At 37.9% G+C, this 21,797-nt stretch overlaps 1 protein-coding gene across 5 annotated transcripts in view; it reads right to left on the bottom strand.

Annotated features, from left to right (window-relative positions):
* Dcx (doublecortin) overlaps positions 1-21,797 on the bottom strand; it is a 109,940-nt gene that overhangs the window by 33,203 nt on the left and 54,940 nt on the right. For 3 of the 5 annotated variants that reach the window (XM_021725244.3, XM_078034370.1, XM_078034369.1), the window contains exons 4-5: positions 4,710-4,812; positions 2,678-2,815 (exon numbers count right to left, since the gene is read on the bottom strand). In XM_021725244.3, coding sequence (XP_021580919.1) covers positions 2,678-2,815; positions 4,710-4,812 — 241 coding nt within the window. The remainder of the gene's footprint in view (positions 1-2,677; positions 2,816-4,709; positions 4,813-21,797) is intronic. The other 2 variants (XM_040284406.2, XM_078034371.1) reach the window with 1 other exon arrangement.

Below are 21,797 nucleotides of genomic sequence, written 5' to 3'. Positions count from 1 at the left end.
CAAGCTTATGCACCCTGAATATTTCTAACTAATAGTTTATGTGGCAGTTTAAAAAACAGGTTCACAAATCCTGCAATAGCTCCCTCAAAAGGGTGGATGCTAATTCTTTTCCCCTTAAACACAGACTGAACTTGGTGACTGCTTCTAATTATTAGAATAAAGTAGAAGTGACAGTGTTGGCTTTGAAAACTAGATAATAAAAGACACTACATCTTCTTTTTTCATTCTTTTGAATCTTTCACTTGAGTGGGAGATCCTGCCAAAAGCCATTTTGAAAGTGGATCCTACAGCCCAGTGGAGCCTTCAGATGATCACAGCCCCTCCCAATAGCCTAGCCACAACAATATGAGAGACCCTCAGCCAGAACCACCCAGCTAAGCCACTCCAGAATTTCTAACCCACAGAAATTGTGAGATAATAAAAGCTTATTTTAAGCCACTAAGTCTTGGGATAATTTGTTTCACGGCAAGATATAAGTACAGTTAGAAATCCCTAGAACTAGCTAGTGCTATTTCTGAAAAATGATTAGGTAAGCAATTATTGCTAGATTTTATAAATCTTGACCAAATGTTTTAAAGTTCTTTTGAAATTTTTTTTCAAGTCTCTGCTTAGAAATTGTCCAAATAATTTTATTCCCCATCCAAGTGTTAAAACCTGAGGCTTAATAGTTTCAGCAATATGAATGTGCTTAGATAAATTCATGTGCCCTTTTGTACACTTGAACAAGATGTCATCAAGACACACCTATTTTTATTCCTTCAGGAAAACTTATCTAAATTCTTTTTTAAAATATTTTTTAGCTATACATGGACACAATGTCTTTATTTTGTTTATTTATTTTTATGTGGTACTGAGGATTGAACCCATGGTCTTACATATGTGAGGCAAGTGGTGTACTGCTGAGCCACAACCCCAGGCCAAAATTACCTAAAGTCTTACTATGCTGGGTGAAATAGGTCATTTTGTGCATATATTCACTCAATGACATGATTTGAGCATTTACTAGGGAGCATACACTTTGTTTCGCACTGAGGAGACAAAAATGAATGTGACACCTTGCTCTTGAGGGGTTCAATAGTTAGGGAAGTAGACAAACACATACTTTACAACACAGGCTGCTGAATATTACCCCAGAAATATAAACGACATGCAATGATATTGCATGACAATGGAAAAATGATTTCTATATGAGATCATGAAGGATGAATAGGAATTTTCAATTGAAGAGTGCTGAGTTGGAAAGATAGTATTCCAGGTGTGGGGGAACAGTGTGCAAAGACATTGAGGTATGAAAAGCCTGGGATGACCTTTTATACTTTAGTTTCTGTTGCTTGAGAACCAAGAGATGGCTGGTCATGTACATACTCGTAGCAGTGTGGTGTAGGCAGGACAGGCTATTTTTCCAGGAAAAGGTATTTCCAAGCCAAGAGGCTACTCAAGCTGCCCCAAATTAAAGGTGCAGTGGCGCATGCATGTAATCCCAGTGGCTTGGGAGACTGAGGCAGGAGGATCACAAGCTCAAAGCCAGCCTCAGGAACTTAGTGAGGCACTATCTCTGAATTTATATATCTGGGATGTGGCCCAGTGGTTAAGTGCCTCTGGTTTCAATGCTGGGTACCAAATAAACATATAAACAAAGGGCCCTTGTGGTTCCCCAAGTCTTTCAGGATTGAAGGATTCTCATGATGAGTCCTGTCTGAGCCTTGGGAGGACAAATGTGTAAGTCTTAGTGTGAAGACATCAAATTGTCTGGATGCAAGTCTACTGTATTCTCAGCTTGGACTTCTGTAGCTTTTTAGTTTTAATAGCATCTGTTATAAAAGAATGGAAGACATTTCCTTTTAGATCAGTGCCACTCTAAGACAAGTTTAAGAGTTTCTGCCAGAATGTAAATCAGCACACTGCTGCCTTTCTCAATGAAATAATGCTCTGGAGAAAAAAAGTCAGCTGATCTAAATGGTTTGCTTAGTGGCATAGTTAATTTACATTTGGCACAAGCACCTAATCTCATCACAGACTGACTGATAACAAACAGCTCACTAGTTGGCAGTGATCCAAACACCACAATTTTCAGATTACTCACAATCCACTAAATAAAATGCTTTATGACAAATCTCTTTGCATGTTTTCAGAACCCTGTGTTGTCTTTTCCTATTGTGAGAGTCGTGCAATCTCGTCTTCCTTTTTTTTTAAAAAAATATAAATATGTATTGTGTACTGGTCTCTCTTTTTATTTTATGATATCTAATTTGATGTTCAGAGTCAAGTTTGAAGTGCAAGTGCATCAGCTAAGTTGATACTTTTGGGTGTCGATTTTTAGGCTTTTGTCCTTGATTCTGATTTTTAATTCCAGATTTATGTTTGCCTTGATTATTTCATTGAATATGTTTTGGCTGGATGATATTGAAGATGATGACAATAATGATAACCATAACAATAAGCATTATAGCAAGAATAGCCAAAAGGCCAGATTTCTGGTCTGTGTCCATTATGAGTGGAATGAGGGTTTGTGACTGTGCCTCCATGACTCCAACCAAGTTTGAGAGTTTTTTTCCCTTAAAAAATTGATAATCATGGACACACAGTGATGATCATGAGGAATTCATTTCTCTGCATGCAGAAGGTATTGGCCTCCATAAATGAAGTCAGCGTGCACAGTTAAGAAAAGAGCACTCACCGTCTTGGTCGTTACCTGAATCAGCTGGAGACTTACTTCGGCGCATAGGGCCAGGGCTCTTGGCTGAACTCTTCTGAGGTGTTGGAGATGCCTTTGGGCCAGCTGTGGCTGACGGATTTCCCTTCATGACTCGGCATTCTGGGCAAAAGGACACAGAGAGCTTAGCAGAGGGTAAAACTCAGGCTCAGCATATAATACCAGCCTTTGGAAAATGGGATAAACAGCACAGGCCAAAGCACTTAAATGGTTCAGGACTACAAGGCAGTCTTCATTGTTTGTAGGAATTATGGCCCTGAAGAGAGATGCATGAGGAAAACTTCCAAAAGTCACCTGGGCTAAACAAGGCGTTTAAATTTCTAGATTGTGGAACAAGGACAGGAGTTTAGAAGCAGGTCAAGTAAGTAATAAGTCAAGTCAGTCATTTGAGGATGACTTAGCCATGTCTCAGAATAGTACTTTTGGATATAATGTTTAATTAATTTCCCTGGAGTAGAGGTTGACATCTCAGAGGTTATAGTTACACAGATGAAATATCCATAAGTAATTTATAGTCAGGATAAGCAGTAAGAATTATTGTCTATTATATACCACACTTTGTAATGGCACATTACGAATGTTATGTCATTTTACATGAATAAGTACCACCACCACCATCTTACATTTACAAAGCTCTTTTTGATTTTCAATGCAAGTTATCATAATCCCTTTATGATGGTTGTTTAATGAATAAATGAGTCATCAATGACTGCCCCTTGTAACTTCAGAATGCTCATAGGAGTATAGTACAGTCTGCCAAATATTCCTGCATTCATCCCAGCCCCAATCTGACATATTTGTAGCACTCTTTCTAGACAGGTCACTTACTTTCCTCTGTCATGGTAAACTTGGGCACTGATAGTGCTGATTTACTAGGAGGATCATTCTATTCATTTTGCTGAGGAAGGTAGAAAGTACTTAAGCCTTAAGAAAAGTGGAATCATACAGATGGGTAGAGGATAGTGTTTTCTTTTAGACATCTCCTTTTGCCTGCTATTTAAAGGCGAACTGAAATGTAAATTAACCATAAAGATTTTGGGAGCTATTCTGGTAAATCAAGCTTATTAGGAAACTGAACTGAGTGGAAAGCTCATTTTTGTTTGCTTCACTTCTTGTTTGGTTGATGAACTTTAGTAATCACTGCCCAAAGTTAGAGATGTAGAAAGGCATAGGAAACTGCACATAACCTGTATTTGTTTAGCTATTTGATGATCATTTGCCTCCTCTCAAAGGAACAACAGCAGAAATACTATTTTTTTAGGGTTCTTGTCACTTGAGTTGTTTGTAAAGTTTACATTAGTAAAACTGCCTTTGTTTTTTTAATACTTTACTCCTCTTAAAAGGAAAACATGTTTTGAATGTGTCTTTCCATCAAGATCATATCCTAACCCTGTTGTTGAGTGAGCTAAGTCACCTTTATCTTACACCTGGAGCTTAACCAAAGGAGATACATGTTCAGGTCCTTCCTGAGATGATTCTTCTGGAATCCTGAATCACAAAGTAAGGTGAACATTACAGTAAACTCAAAGGTGGGGAAAGGGTCTGAGACTAAGAATATCATGGGAAAACCTTTCTAAAATGAGACCATTAACATGGACCAAATAGCTGGAGGATGTTACCTAGAAAAAAAGTGTATACATGGGATTCAATTTCTTCCTCCAAATTTTCCTTCCTGCAGTCTAATGGTATCTATTAGCCCATATGACACAATATGCATTTCCAGAAATATGGTCACTATTATGGAAGATGGTGAGTCTTATTTAGTTTGAAGGCTAGATTTCTGGGACATACTTTCACTTAGTGGCCCATGTATTCAAATATATAGGAGAAAGACTAATAGTATCTGCCCTTGAGGGGCCATGCTTGGATGTTCTCCAGGCCAACATAAACTCATGTAAATCGTAAGGAATAGAAGTAAGGAGAAAAATAGGGCAATAAAACCTAATGGCTAAAAAGCAAAACCAACAAAATTTAAAAACCCAATGGTTGTGCTTACCATTTTCATCCAGGGAGAAATCATCCTGAGCATAGCGAAATTTTTCAGGACCACAGGCAATAAAAACATCATCATCACCAAAGAAATCATGAAGACAGGTTACCTGTGGAGAAAACAGAAACACTGGATTTGTATTTGGTGTTCTCGTGACAATGAACTTCATGCCATGTTGGCAGTGTGGAAAGCTTCACATGAAAGCCATTGTCTCTTTCAACCAGGGAGCTCCTTTTCCTCAAAACACCTATCACACTCATAGTCTGCACTATGATTCACAGTAAGTGAAGATCAAGTGCTATTGTTTTCTATGTTTAATGTCTGGTAGTCTTGTTTCCATAGCATCTAAAGTAAGATTAGAACCATATCTAAATGGAATGGTCCCTACCAAAGTAAAGTCAGTTGGTCCTACAAATGTCACTTTTTCTCAGACTTTCAAATACAAACTATTGTTGGCCCAATTCTGGAGCCAGGGATCTAGGCTAAGGCACATGAGAAATATTTTCTACAACCTGCAGTGGATAAAACCTAGAGCTGATCCAGAAGTTGAAATTCCTCTCTTCATGTACATGAGCTCTAAAGGATACCACTTCTTGACTGCTTTGTACCCACAAAAATTGGACCTTGGCTATAATGAGCCTAGAACCTGGTCTTGGCCCAGAATATCATTGCTCACTGAGAATCTAAGAAGGGAAAAATGCTGACCACTTGAAACTTCATCAGGAGCAATGGATCCCGTAGATTTGAGTCTTTCCTGTAAAGCCATGTTCCCAGTACCTTCCTGTCCTGGAGCACTCTATGCATGCCTGTTTCTTCACAATACAGTCTCCCCAGCCCCCTTTCTGCAGAAATAAATGAGGGTCCCTGGGAAAGTATGCTGCTCCCTGCAGTCTCCCCACTTCTCAGCTTTTCTAATTACAACTGATAATTAGTCCAGCACACATCAGGGAAACCCCAGGAGAAGCTATAGAGTCAAAACATGCTTATCCAAATCCTTAGCTTATAAGTGTTCAAAGCCTCTAATTGTTCTAAGCTTCCCATTCAAGCTGCCAGCAATGGCTTTCCAAAGACATAGTGCTCACAAACTAACAACAGCTTGCCGGGTGCAGAGAGCAATATGTTACATTTGAAAACTGTTTATATTAATAACATCACCCCCACCCAAGGTCTATTCAGTCCCTGTTCTCCCAGTCAAGATGATTGCAAGCTTTACACAAAGGGAGAAATGCTTAAAGATTATCCCCATTGTTTTAGCCTTCCAATCATCTATGAGATGCTCAGAGAAGGGAGAGACTCTTGGAGGACTGCCCGGGTCGCTCTTATTAAGCATCTTCCCAGTCCTGAGTCAACCTCATCAAATAAACTAACACCCTTCTTCAACCCACTTGTCTCTCACCTATTCATTCCACAATCATTTAATGACAATCAGAGTTATCATTGATTGCATGCTTACTCTGTGACAGGCACTCTGCTTCCAAATCTGTCATCACATTTTACCCTCACAACAAATCCTTAGAGATTGGTATTATTGTCATTGATATTTTAGAAATGAGAAATCTGAGACCCAGAGACAATAAATAAATTGCCCAGAAGGAAACCAACAAATCCAAACAAATACAGATCTGACTTCAAAGCCTTGCTTTAAACTACTTAGCAATACGAAACACATACAGTTTGGATACTGGGGAGACAAGTAAGACTGAGACCATCACTTCATGAAGCTCAAAGTCTGATAGAGTGAGATACATTGAAACAAGAGTATTTCAATTTAATTCACTTTATATGCTAGGGTGGGAGAATCAGTAGGTGCTGTGAGAGTGATTTGATGGCCACATCCAAGCAACTCAGTGTCTAGCTGACACTATTCATTCAATAGGCACATTGTATATGGTCTATATAGCAGATCCAATAATGAAGGATACATGGCTTTGAGCCCTACTACAGACCTCAAGCTAATGTTTTAGACCTTGGTTTAATACAACCTAGAGACTCTAACTTTGATGCACCGGTGTGTTTTCATTGTTTACCACCTGCTACCTCCTTAACCCTGAAGATTTCTATTGTATCTTCTTGTTCGAGACTGTCCTTGACCCCTGAGTAGATGCTTTTAGTTTTGGTCATGAGTACTGTAAACTTCAACCTTGGATGCCCCTCTGATAATGGTCACAAGGAATTGTGTACTTTGTTTCATGACCTGCCTGTGCCTTCATAGATTTCAGCTAGCTCTCCCCAGTAGATCACAGGTTTCTGAATGTAAAGATCAAGTATATCTCTCTCTCTCTGTTTCTCCCCATGGTTCATGGTAGAGAGCTTAAGAAATAATGAGAATTTAGCCAAACCCCAGTTCTGCTTCTACTGCATGCAAAAAAGACATAAAGAGGAACATTCATAGGATTTGTAAAGATATAAAAGGACAGAGAAGAAGGAACAGGAAGAAGAAATCAATTGTGACAGACAGTGAAGTTTAGCATTCAGAAGCTTTGAAAAAGTAACAAAACCATAAAAATGTATGAATAAGAAAGGAGAAATGACTGAGTTGAGAAATTATTCTTCATATAATAAAATAATTAGTTTTAAATGGATGATTTTTACATGATGTCTCAATGTAGGATAACAAAGCCTTGAAGATTGTTAGGGGGGTGGCTGTTACAATTACCTACCCTCCACCAACCCAAGCCTCGCCAACTCCAGCCAGGCTTTTCAAAAAAGCCTTTGGATAAAACCTCCTTTGGGGAGCTTCTAAGAAAGGCAAAGTTCTTATGCTTCTGACAAACTCACAATGGTTTCAAATATATTCGTGTTATAATGCAGCTGTTTGGCATCAGATTTCTTGTGTGATTCCACCCCATATTTTACTGGCTCACAAACAGAAAAATTCACATTGCGTATGTGTGTGTGTGTTTTTTTAAAGAGAGAGAGAGAATTTTTTAATATTTATTTTTTTAGTTATAGGTGGATACAACATCTTTATTTTATTTGTATGTGGTGCTGAGGATGGAACCCAGAGCCCCGTGCATGCCAGGGGAATGTGCTACTGCTTGAGCCACATCCCCAGCCCAACATATGTGTGTTTTAATCAGCTTTTTTTGCTGTTGTGACCAAAAGACCTGATAAGAACAATTGGAGGAGGAAAAATTTTATTTGGGGGCTCATAGTTTCAGAGGTCTCAGTCCATAAATTTCCTACTCCATTCCTCAGGGCCCAGGGAGAGCAGAATATCATGGTGAAGACTGTGGTAGAGGAAAGTGGTTCAGGACCTTGCACCAAAAAGCAGAGAGAGCTCTGCTCAACAAGGACAAAATATAAACCTCAAAGGCATGACCACCAACTACACCCTATCTGCCTACAGTTACCACTAAATTAATCCCTTTCAGGGGATGTACTGATTAGGTTAAGGCTCTCATAACCCAATCATTTCACCTCCAAAACTTCTTGCATTATGACACACATGAACTTTTGGGGGACATCTCACATCCAAACCATAACAATGTGGATACCTAGCTTTCCTAAGTACTTAGATACCAAGACACAATAGCCCTCATAATTTTCATAGGTTGGGAAAATAGAATACTCTCCATCTTAAATGAGAAGCCTGAAGCACAAAAGTCAAAATGGCACAAGGATACACAGCTGGCTCATAGCAGACTTGAGACTAGCATTCATTTGTCCAGCTTCAATTCAGGACAAAATAATTCAGGGCTTTCTAAAGCCTTGACTTGGATCTATTGGCTTCATCAAACTTCCAGAGGGATCTCATGGGATAAAATTGGCCAAGAACCCCTACATGGAGTCTTTGCTGGTTCTTTGTAAAGTTTTCTCTTTCCCTCAGCTCCTACAGATCCTATTGGTATTTTTCCCATACTGCATTCTGCCTGTGCTACAGCCATTGATGGATATGTATTTTCTCCTTCAGGTACCCAAAGACAAGGCTGTCCAGCTCATTTTTGTATTCCCCACAGTAGTTTTTGGTACACAATAGATATATAATAAATGCTTGTAGGCTTAATGAAAAAAAAAATAAAGCCCTGACTTGAAAGGCTTATATATAGGCCAGGCAGAAGAGTCTCCATTGTCCCATTTGATGCCTGATATGCATCACAACTACTGAATTGAAAAAAAATAATTTTCTTTATTAATCATATTCTTAATCTATGGAAGAGAAAATTTACTAACAATTGAGTATGTAGTGAAGAACAGGAGAAAGGTGAATAAAAGAAAGAAGGAGGAGGAAAAAGGGAAGAGAGGAAGAAGAGAAGAATGGAGTATAAAATATAACTTTCAAATAAAGCTCACACTCATTTAATGCCTTTTTAAAAAATTCAATTGAGATAATATGACACAAAGTCCACCCAGGCTTATATTACAAAGGCATGATTTTCAAAATTCGCTTTTTTGAAATAAAATTTCCATCACAAGGCAACAAAAGTAGTAAATATAATAATCATTGCAATACCACTTACATCATCCTCTGAGAGCAAAGGTTTTGCTGACATCAGCTTCAGTATGAGTCATACTTGGGTATTTAAGTCAGAGAAGGGAACATGAAAGCATGACATCTATCTTCACAACTAATCAACTTTGAGCACAAAATCAATAAAATCAACTCACATTAACATTGATCCGTTAACTCAATCCTATTCTTTTAAAAAAAAAGTGTCAAGTGTTGGGCAAAGAGAAGCCAGCTTGCTTATGCATTAGCATGAGTAATATATTATATGGATGGTCTGGTGTCTTAAATGTCAAAGTACAAATGGAGATAACAGATCACTTTGTGGGAGCAGTTTGAATCTATTAGCTGAAAAACGGAAAATTAACTCCGTGGCTTGATTTAGGCTTGATTAGATTCTCCAGCCACATATTACAGATACTTACACCTGCCTGCTGCTATTAGATTCCTCATTTCACTTATTACCTAATTTGTTCAGAAAGAATGTTACTTCAGGAAGTAAGGTCTTAGAAATCTATGTGGCTCACTTTCAATATGCAAAATATTTTCACTGAAAATTCCCTTCCACTAGTATTGATACATCAGACAATTATTGGGGCAAAGGAATTATGCGAGAGACACAGAAATGTACAATAAGGGACCCTGTCTTCAGAGTTGACAACATAATAAGCAAGTTAGTACTACACAAATAATTAGAATACAAGGCAGGCTGTTGTTAGCACTACTGTAGAGGCACAAAAAGCAAGGGGAAAGCGCAGAAGACAAAGAGAACAATTCTAACAATGAGAACTGGGGAAGGCTTCATAGAGAAGATGATAAAAAAATAACTGAGTGTTGAAGAATGGGTGGGATATATGTTTCTGGAGATAGGAGATGTTCCAGGCAGAGATAACTGCATGAACAAAGGCAGAGAGGCCAGAATGTGCCTTTTTCTTTTTTCTTGGTTCTTTTTAGTTATACTTATCAATGGGATTCATTTTGACATAATTATAAAAGCATGGAATATAGTTTGTTCTAATTCAGTTCCTAGTGCTTCCCCAGGCTCTCCCCTTCGACCTCCCCCTGTTTGCTTCCCTACTCTCTATTGTTCTTTCTGATATTTACTTATAGCTTTTTTACTTGTTCTTTTTAGTTACACATGATAGTAGAGTGTATTTTGACATATTTATACAGAGTATATCTAATGCTAATTAGGATCCCAGTCTTGTGGTTGTACATGATGTGGAGATTCACTGTGCCTTATTTATATATGTACATATAAATGTTATGTCAGAACCATTCCACTATCTTTCCTATTCCTATCCCTCTTCCTTTCCCTTCAGCATCTTGTGGATATACATGATGGTGAGATTCACTGTGGTATATTCATATATGTACAGAAGAAAGTTAGATCAGATTCGTTCCACAGTTCTTTTCTTATCCCATCACTCCTCTCTCCTCTTCAAACTACTTCTTCTACTCCACTGATCTTTCTTCTATTTTGATAGAAATCCTCTACTTTTCTTTTCGTTTTTTTCCTTATCATGCTAAGAACATGCCTTTTTTTTCTTAACAGCCCTGGAGAAAAAGAGTTGTATCTTGTTGGCTATACTTACAGATTCTCACCCTCCAAGGCTGTGCACAGCACAATTGCCCAGATCCATCTACCAACCTTCTTCATAGACAAAATATACAATTGTCTACTGGTAGAATTCAGGATGAAGAGGAGGGCAAAGAATGTCTACAGGGAGGGTGCCCCCCCCATTGTGAAGAAGAGGTCACCCCTGCAGCAATGAAGACAAACCACACTAATATCCCAATCTTGCCAGCAGTGTGTTCTGCCCATAGAGAATGGCTAGCAAGCTTTGCAAAAATGAGTTAATGAAAAAGTCAGTGAACATTACAGTTGAGGCTTTTTCTAAAAGTTACTGCCATTCTCATTATGGAACATCTCCTAGCTCTAGTCAGAGGTTGGCATTGAGTTAGCTTGGGGGGCTGCAGCAATGTTTATGAGGTAACCCTGGCTTTCTTATCAAACTCATTGTCTTGGGCTTATCTTATAATTTTGGTTGTGGGTTTCTCATGACAACATTTTTTTTTTTTTTTTTGCCTGGGCAAGCAGCTCATTAGTTCTGCAGTGCCTCTTTTGGCACAAGTCTTGTTATTGAATGCCTTGAACTTCCTAACAATCTCTGCTGAAATAAGAGGAATTCCACTTGCATTGCTATAATATTTTTACTGTTTTTAAAACCCTTCCACAAAGGAAGACCACTAGGGCAAAGGAAAGGGAACAGGGGGAAAGAGGAGGTGAGGAAAAGGAGGCACCAGAGACTGAAATGGAATAAACTAAATTCCATGAATGTATAACTATGCCAAAATGAACACAACTATTTTGTATAACTATAATGCATAATATAAATATAAAGCATAAAAATCCTTCCACATTTATAAATATTGTATACTCTCTTCCACACCTCTAATTCTCTTGTCAACCCAATCCAAGGGCTTCCATTTCCATCTCTCCAGTATGGCTGCTTATGTCAAGGTCAATAGTGACTTCTATGTTGTCAAATCCAATGGTCACTTTTTGACCTCATATTAAACCTTCAGTAACATAGAGATAAGTTAAGCAAGTCTTTCTCCTTAAATATTTTCCTTTCTCAGTTTTTGGGATACTATGGTCTTTTGGAATTCTTTCTGCCTCAGTCTCCTTTGCTGGATTCTATTTCTATTCCAGACCTCTCAATATTTGAAAACCCTGGTTCAAATATTCAGGTCACTTTTCTTTATTCGTGTTTTGTTACTAAGTGGTCATATCCAATCCCAAAGCACTATACATCATCCATATACTGATGACTCACATTGATATTACTCAACCCTTCTTACCCTGAATTTTAGAAATATATATCTAATATATATCTAATTTCATGCTTACTATCTCTACTTGGTTATCAGAAAGTCATTCCAAATTTAATATGACCCAAACTAAACTTTTATTCCCCCCTTTCCAAACACTATTTCTCATTTTCCTCATTTCAACAAATGGTACCACAATTCTCCCAGTTGCCCAATCAGAAACTTGAGAGTCATTTTTGAATCACTTTTCTCCCTCTCTATTATCATTGTCATAGTCTGAGATATACTACAGTAACCTCATAACTGGTCTCCATATGTCCATTCCATATGTCCACCATGCTCCAAGATTACAATTATTCTGTTCTCCGTATAGCAGTCCCAGTAGAATTTTACAACTCCTCCTCCTCCTCCTCCTCCTCCTCCTCCTCCTTCTTCTTCTTCTTTCTCTCTCTCTCTCTCTCTCTCGCTCTCTCTCTCTCTCTCTCTTTACTGGGGATTGAACCCAGGGCCTTGAGCATGCTGTGCAAAACCACTCTACCACCAACTAGCTCCCCAGCCCATATTTTATAGTTTCAATTGTGTATTTAATTCTTCTGCTTAAAACCCTCCAAAGCTTTTATCTTGATTTTGTGTTACCCAGCCCTTTGTATCAAATATGCTAGCTTGCTACAGCCATACTGGCCATCTTTTTGTTCCTCAACACATAAAGACCTTTCCTGCTTCAAGGCTTTCATTCTTGTATTTCCCTCAATCTAGAAGGTTCCCTTCCCAGATATTCAAAGGACTAGTTTTCTACACAGTTAAATCTAAAATATCACAAAGACTGAGCAATCTATGATTTACATGTTATTGTGCTATTTTAACCATGCAAATTAGGCACTATTACTTAAATTATTTTACATTATAAAGTCAATATTGTCTAGATTTGCCTACATATTTGCCAGTTTATTTTCTCACCACTTCTGTGTGTGTGTGTGTGTGTGTGTGTGTGTGTGTGTGTGTATGTTTTGCTGGGGATTGAACCCAGGGCCTTGTGCATGTAAGGCAAGCACTCTACCAACTGAGCTGTATCCCCAGCCCTCTCACCGTATCTCACGTTATATCTCAGGTTTTACTCCTGGGGTCATTTTAAAATTAGCCACATATTGGACCTTCCCATTCTGTCTTCCATATATCTTACTCTTTCTCTCACATTTTCCAACTGCTTATCTCTTGATATGACATTCTGGAAAATGTCCTCAAAATCTGTCAGTTCATTCTGCCTCTCTTTATATGTTTCATTTTTTCTTTCTTTTTTTTTAAGAGAGAGAGAGAGAGAATTTTTTAATATTTATTTTTCAGTTTCAGTGGACACAACATATTTATTTTATTTTTATGTGGTGCTGAGGATCGAACCCAGAGCCCTGCACATGCCAGGCAAGCGCGTTACCACTTGAGCCACATTCCCAGCCAGTTTCATTTTTTCTTTAACCCATTCATTTAACTTCAAATTTCAGTGATTATATTTTTTTAAAGAACTTAACCTTTTTAAAAATTTGTTTTTTATGTGGTGTTGAGGATCAAACCCAGTGCTTCACCCATGCTAGGCAAGTACTCTACCACTGAGCTACAACCCCAGTCCAATGATTATATTTCTGATTTTTAGAAATTATATTTATTTTTTCCCAATTCTTTTCTGCTCACAAAGGATAGTCTTTTTATACTATTTTCATTCCATGTTTTGTTTCTTTTAACAACCCATAATAAAGTTATTTTATGACCTATATTTTTATAATTCTAATAGCTAAAGACCTTGTGACTCTAAATCTGTTGTTTCTACTAATTCTTCCTCATGGTGACTTGTTTACTTAAGTGTTCATTACATTTTTTTATTGTGAGTTTATATTTGGTTGAACTAAATATCTGGGAATCTTGATAGACCTAGATTGGGGGTGCTGCCCTCTAAAAATATGTGAATTTGCTTTTGCCAGGTTTCAGGAGTTACCAACAATGGAAAACCACTTTTTAATTTCTCTACTATGATTTACTTTGCCACATGAGTAGTATACACTTGAACTAAAAGCAAACTTTAGGTTGCAAACTCTCAAGAATATACTTCAGGAAAAGCAGCCACAGCAGCAGCAATAGTTTATTTTGTTTTCACCTGAGGTCTTGATAGAGACATTTTTTGTTAAAAAAGTTATGAACTAAATATTGCTTGGACAACATTTTCAATGTAATTAATGCTGTTTAATTGTGCATGTACAATTATTAAAATGATATATTTTATATATTATATATTTTACCCAACTTAAAATGCTAATAAATATCAAACCATTGACTTATATAATTTAAATAGATATGTTGTATGTTTTATGAACCATAAAGCTTCTATAAAAGGAGAAATGTAAAGAAATATTTATCATAATTTATAGGATCCAGTTGTAATGAATCAGGTATGCTTTTTAGAATATTTTGTCTGCTATATTACAGAAGCAGAACTCAAATTTCACTATCCAAGGAGGTTTTCTCTATTGCTTAATCTAAAATAGAACTAACACCACCACCATGAGAATCAAGCTCCACAGAAGTGGAAACTCCATTTGTTTTGTTCAATATTATATGTCCACTAACTCTAAAAGTAAAAAGCTACATATTTTAAAATGTTATCTTCAGTAACTATAACAGTAAGAATACAAAAACATAGGGCTGGGGCTGGGGCTCAGTGGTAGAGCACTTGCCTAGCATGTGCGAGGCCCTGGGTTTGATCCTCAGCACCACATATAAATAAAGGCATTGTGTCCAACTACAACTAAAAATATTTTTTAAAAATATAAAAACATAAATCTTAGATTCATATTAAGATTTATTTTGAAATATAATAAGATAGATATCATGTTCCATTATTTCTGTCATTTTCTGGGACTTCCCATGGCAGTTTACTTATTCCTATGATAAGTCATATTGAGGTTGACTTCCTGTGATCCTTCAGCCCTAGACCTGATTTGGGTCCCTCTCCATCTTTGTTTGATGAATAGTGACTAGTTCTCAAAAATGTTTTTTATAGGTCTCATGGGTAAAGTACCATGAGGTTGCGATTATGTCAATGGATCTTTCCACTTTTGGTCTTAGTCTCACAACCAATGGTGACTCTCTGCTATGGATTGTATATGAGGTGTCCCCCAATAGTTCCTGTTAATGCAGAAATATTCAGAGGTAAAATAATTGGATTATGAGAGCTATAACCTAATCAATCCATATTAGCTTGAATGGATTGACTGGGTGGTAATTGTAGGCAGGTGGGGCATGACCAGGGGAGGTAGGTGCCTGAGGGCATGCCCTAGAAGGGTCCATCTTTCCTGTGGCACCTTCCCTCCCTCTCTCTCTCTGAATGAGCTGAGCAGCTTTCCTTGATCGTCCCTTTTTCTTAGGCCCAGAACAATGTAGTCAGCCATGTATCGACCACAAACTCTGAAACCATGAACCTCAAATAAACATTTCATCCTCAAGATTGTTCTTGTCAGGTATTTTGGTCACAGAGATGAAACAATTGACCAAAACATTCTTCTAACCCCATTCTGGAATTTCCTCCAGATAGAGTTATACTTAAATCTAAGCAGTCAGATTTCACTTGTGATATTGGCCCTTGCATTTGTCAGTTTCAATCTTTATAACAATTTGTTTTTGGTGAGAGATGATAATAATCTTACATTATTTTTGCTTTTTTATATTTGTCTGGTGCTCTTACCTCCATTATCTCATTTGGTTCATTAGCTTAATATTAATAAATGAAGCATGAAATCAAGTGATTCCTACAGGTCACATTGTTATTTAGTGACAGAGCTGATTCTAGAACTGAAGATAGCTTCTTTTACTCTAACACACTGCGTACTCAAGGTATGTGTCAAAGGCCCTTATCTTTGACAGGGGAGACTTAGGTAAGGAAAGCTAGTAGAGGACTCTGGGTAGCATGAATATACCACTAGTACAAGAAAGAGGGGATATGCAGGGAAAATGGGAAGGAATAAGGCTTTTTACTTTATTTTACCAGGAGCTAGTTGTGATTTAATAACCGAGTTAGGCAGTGCCAGCCCCCTTGGAAGCCTGGCAACCCCTCAATGCTCAGGGGTGTTTTTTCCTTAGTTTTCCTTTGCCATTTTTCCAAGAGTCTGTGTCAGTTCCCACTGGGGGCCTCTCACGGATGAGAACAGCTGCAAAAGCGCTGAAGTTGGACTGCTGAGTCCATGCCCAGGACTGACACCTGCCCTTCCACAGGGCCCTGGGGACAAGTTGGCTCAGAGAAACAGGGACAAGACAGAACTCCATTCATCAGAGAGAACTGGGGTGGAAAAACCCTGCTTGATCCCTTGGCACCATTAAGCTCTAAGATTGGCCCTGGGCCCCACACAACTCCAGGTTCTGTGTAGTAAGGTCAATTAAAATAAGAAAGTGTGTTTGTAGGGCCCATTTCAGATATCTATTGCATGCAACAGTTATCTGGTATCTGCTACATACAAAGCATGGTGGGGGTATGGTTTTGGAATTCAATGGGGGAAGAAAAGATTTTTTTAAGTAAGTTAATATCTACCTACATTCTGAGTTCAATCTTGCTACTAACTCACTGTTTTCTATTTTGGCCTCAGTTTCCTCTGCTGTAAGGTAAAGAAGCTGGTCTGGGGCCTTTTGAGTTTTATGTCTGTTTTGTGTCACAAGCTTTGGAGAATTTAATGAAAGTTATGGATCTTCTCTCACAGGAAAAATGCATATGTGTGCATACAGAAATAATTTTCCATATAATCTAGGGGGTTTAAGAATTTCCCTGAAGCCCATGCATAGATCCTAAGTTAAGAGCCTCTGGACTCATTGATTTCTGAGGTCTCTTCTAGCTCTGACAGTCTATGAAACATTCCAGGTTGGACACAGTTAATGAACAGAGACACTCAGGCCAGAATGCTGGCAGCTGTCGTGGAATCCCAGAGGCTTAACTGTACCCCCCTTCCCAGGCTTCCTGAGACTCCAGTCCAAGGGAAGCAAAAGGATGTAAGCTCATTCTCTGCAAACTGGGTCCAAGGGAAGCAAAGGAGTGCAAACTGATTTACAGCAAACCAGAGACTTGAGTATGCATCAGACCCTTGCCTCCAAGGTTGTTGTAATTTATCAAGGACACTAACCTTGCAGAAGAGGGTAGGTGCAAGAGTCATGGCTTCTATCATGGTTAGTTAGGGATAGTACAATAAAGCATGATTGCTCAATTGGTAAAGAACATACAACTCTGCTGTAAATGTTCTGACATGGTGATTTCAGAGCTAATTATCAACATGGTTGTACAGAATACAAAAGGTCATAAACCTGTATCATGTCTCCTCCTTTGTAAGTATTTAGTGCCCAAAGGGGCCAGGGGGAGAAGTAAAGAAAGAGGTTTGATAGGTACCTCAGTCAGGGTCTCAGTAGAAAACATATGGCATTTTTAGAGTGGATAAATTTCCATTACCAATCTTAGGCTGAAGGAGAGAGGGGAAATACAAGTTACCAGAAGCAGAAGGAGGAGAAAGGCAATTATATGGACAGGGATCCCTGGTAGAACCTGTGACTTTTATTCAAGGGATGTCCAACAATCTTTCAGGCAGGGTGCCAGGAAATACCCTAATCCCACTTTTATCCTCCCTGTCAGAACTTTACATTAGCCAAACACAACTGAAATCTAGAAGACAAGGGAGCCATTGATATGGGTCAGCTTCTAAGGGCACAGAGCAAGGAGGAATAGAGTAGAAAGTGAAAAGTATATATGAGGGAATGTCTTGGGGAATACATGTGCTACTTTAGGCAAGAGGAAGGAACTATTGTTATAGCCCAGAATATAGAGGAGGCATGCGTAACAATCAAGAGCAATAACAACATACTTTTGCACTTGTAAAAGAATATATATTTCATGCTATTTTAACTCATTGTCTCATATGAACCATATTGTTGTCATGTAGGCAAACAGGTAAGCCTATTTTAGAGATAAGGAAACTGAGATTCATCCAAGGTTAGATGGTATGCAAGATCAGTTCTAGTCTGTATAAAAAGAACAGAGACTAGAACTTGGGTTTGAATTCTTGGTCCTAGGACCATTTCCAGTGTATTGTATTGTTTCCTCTGTATCATGTTTCAGTTCACAAAGCTATTCAAACAGGCCTTCAAAGGACTCCTTTTTTTCTGACAGACATGAAAATACATGCAAGGGCAATAACTTCTTCCTTACATTTTTAAGAAAAGGTCATTGTGCTGGGTTGTGAGGGAACAGGCCAAGTTGCAAGATAGGTAAGTTCATATAATATTCTTTATACTACTTTTCAAAGCAGAGCTTCTTAGACTCAGTTTTTGCTAAACTGCCTTGGTAATGTTTTCCTATCCTCTCTCCCTCTACTGCTTTCCTGGCCTCTTGATATCCAAGTTTATCAACTATATACTTTCAGTGCAAAAAAATGTATCATTGAATGAAAATAAAGGAAGAAATGGAAATAAAGAAATGACAAACTCAAGGTAAGCAATAAGAAAATAGAAACAATGTGTACTAGAATTCAGGTGCAGAAGTAAAAAGTATTTTCACTTTTGTTTCAATTTGCATTTAAACCATCTATTGAGTGTTTAAAAATCAAAATTATGAGGAAATCCACCTTTGAGTTTGCACTTAAGTGGTATTTGGAGAAAATTCTGATTATATATATATATATATTTATATATATATATATATATATATATATTTATATATATTTTTTTCAGTTGTAGTTGGGCACGATATCTTTATTTTATTTACATATTTTTATGTGGTACTGAGGATCAAACCCAGGGCTTTGCACATGCTAGGCAAGCACTCTACTGCTGAGCCACAACCTCAGCCCTGAGTTCAGTATTTTTAGGAACTGCAATAGTGCCTAATGGAAGTGATGAGCCAGGCACCAGATATGAAAAAAACATTTGGGAAGGATGATATTGCAATGCCTATTCCTGCTACTTTAGACTCCTGGCTTGGAAGATAATATAGATGTTGATAAATTCTAGAAGGCTCAAGACCAATAAGCTTTCACAATTCACAGCTTGTAGAGCAGTGGTTCTCAACCAAGGACCATTTTGCTTCCCTCCAACATCTCCCTCCCAGGGGACACCGGACAATATCTAGAGACATTTTCTTGTTGTAACATGTGTGTGGGGGTGCTACTTGACAGCTAATGAGTAGAGCTCAAGGGTGCTCCTATAATGTATGAGATGACCCCCTACAACAAAGAGTAAGATATTAATAATGTCACAGTTGAGAAACCCTGCTCTAGGACATTTGGTGACAATCATGATACTACCTGACCTTTGGGCACCTCATTCTTCACTCCTCACCTCTACAGATAGTTTTCCTTCCTCCCACTGTGGGTCCCAGGCTTCCACTCCTAGAATCATCTAGATCTCAGTAGACTTCTAGGCTAAAACAGAATTTATCCCATTTTCCAGGGTACTGTTGTCACTATTGTCCATTGCTATGTACTTTTTGACCCTTGACCCTGCTTTAACCCCAATAGAAGCTTATTTCCTAGTTCCAAACTGCTGGTCTTGTTAATGACTCACAGCCTGTAACTCTGTGACCTCTAGTTTTTGCAAATTCTTCTAGTCCTGGCATCCTTCCCAGGCTCTGAGGTCCAACTTCATCCATGATTCCACTACAACACTGCTTTACTCATTCCATTCTGGGACACCAAATAGGGTTTGGGCTGGTAATTGCATTGGACCTGCTTCCTCTTGAATCTCTGTGAGGAAGGTGCCAGCACCAGGAAAGAAATGAGTCAATGAACTATCAACTCGTACAAGAGGTCTTCCTGCAGTGACTGTCAAAAATAAATAAAAAGCTATGAAAGAGAGAGATGCATTCTGGGGTTACACATTTTTGAAGATTTCTGTGTCAGTTTTCTTGAGCAGAGATAGAAATATGCCCTACACAATGGTGATTTAGAGTCAGTTAAGCATCAATTTCATATTCAAATAATAAATTGACACCCCACCACTACTGTTGAGATAATGTCTGGTTTGACCATTTCTCAAGTGTCAGCCTTATATGCCTACAAGAGAGCATGAAGAAGGAATTTAAAACAACAACAAAAGTATGACCATGAAAGCAACAGAATTAACTGCTCTTTCCCTAACAAACCTTCATTCCTGAATTATTATTATTATCAGTTATTTATTTACTTATTTATTTTATTTGTTCTAATTAGTTATATACGACATGAATTTTGAAGTTTGGGTGGTTTTGAGGAAAGGGGCTGGCTTTTAATTTTGGTTCAGTCACACACTTCAGTATGATCATGGACATGTCACTTAACTGGTCTGTATCTCAGATTCCTCATTTTAAAAATTGAGTAAATAATACTTTAACCTCCTTATATAGTTTTTCAATTTAGAACAGAAAGAGATTGTACATATGAAAGTGCTTTGAAAATCTTCAGTTCTATATGAATACAGATTGTTATAACTACTTTGTAAGAATATGTGATCTGAAAAGAAATAAAGGCAAATAAGGTGAGACCAATAAGAGCTGGAAAAGTGAATCCTTGTTTGGCAAAATGTGAAAAACAAAAATCAAAAAGAAATCCACTTTATTTTTCTCTGTCCCTATAGAGCACCTGACTTCCATGTTTTTGACATAGTAGTAATTGTCTTTGTTATTATTATATTATTTTACAAAATCTCTATTTTTTTGAAAAAGGATCTCCAAGAATTATTAATATACTCCAGAATCCATCATTTAGTCATGAAAATTTTTCTCAGATGATCCACTTATTGAATAAATTTCATTTAGTCCTATGATAATTTACCCAACATGGTAACTATTAGAGGTTTAGGAAAGAATAAGATATGGCTCCCATCCTCAAAGAGTTCTTTGTCCAGTGGAAATTTCTCATTTGAGTTGCTTTTGTCACAATTTAATTCTCTTTTTTTGCATCTAACCTACATTTAACGTTCCAAAAAATTAACTTTTGGACCTTGCTTATACAATTATCTAAACTTCTTGGCTGTTCCAAGTTTTGACTCATACCAATTGCTTTTCAAGCCTGTTAAGATTGTGTACTTACACAATTAAATTTGTTTCCCTTAAGAATGAGGGAAAAGTAGTCTAGGTTTGACATATTGGCCATGAACAACAACTGGTTTCTGGGAAAGGTCGAATGGACTGCAAATTTTTGAAATGCTAATTCATATTGTGTTCAGTTCTGGTCCTCTCTAGGTATTGCCCCAACCCCAAACAGGAAGTAGATGCCTAGAGAGGACCAGAATCGAATCTGAAGGATTAAAGCTTTAATAGCAGACATCTCATACCCCTTAAAATCTTATTAAAAATAGTGAAGGCCTATGATGGTTCATTCAAATCACCCTATGCATGTAAACTATTTTTAGAGTTTTGTTTCTACCTCCCTTGAGCTCATCTTCCCATTAAGCCAATCACTTTTTATAATGAGACAAACTGGTTCAAGATCAACCAAAAGTCAAATACATAAAGAACTAAGGCTGATGTCTGGGCTAAAAGAGAGTTTCTGTAACAACCCTCAAAAGAGGCCAGGGGACAAAATGCTCTCTGAAGGTATATAGGAGAAATAGCTAGTGAAAGTTCTGGATTCTACCCCCCTCCCCTCACAAAAAGGTCTTTCTTTTACCATCCAAATCCATTCCACCTCCCACACAGGCAGGACTAGTGGCAAGTTTCAGCAGGAATGCAAATTGAGGGATGTGTACAGGAAGACAGAAATAGACTGTATAAAATGGCAACCAGTGTGATTACCTGGAAGCAGCTCAACTCAAACCTTTCCACT

This window comes from Ictidomys tridecemlineatus, chromosome X (assembly GCF_052094955.1).
Source record: "Ictidomys tridecemlineatus isolate mIctTri1 chromosome X, mIctTri1.hap1, whole genome shotgun sequence".
NCBI classification, from domain to species: Eukaryota; Metazoa; Chordata; class Mammalia; order Rodentia; family Sciuridae; genus Ictidomys; species Ictidomys tridecemlineatus.
Note: the sequence above shows the minus strand (reverse complement) of the source record. Positions and strands in the feature narration are given on the sequence as shown.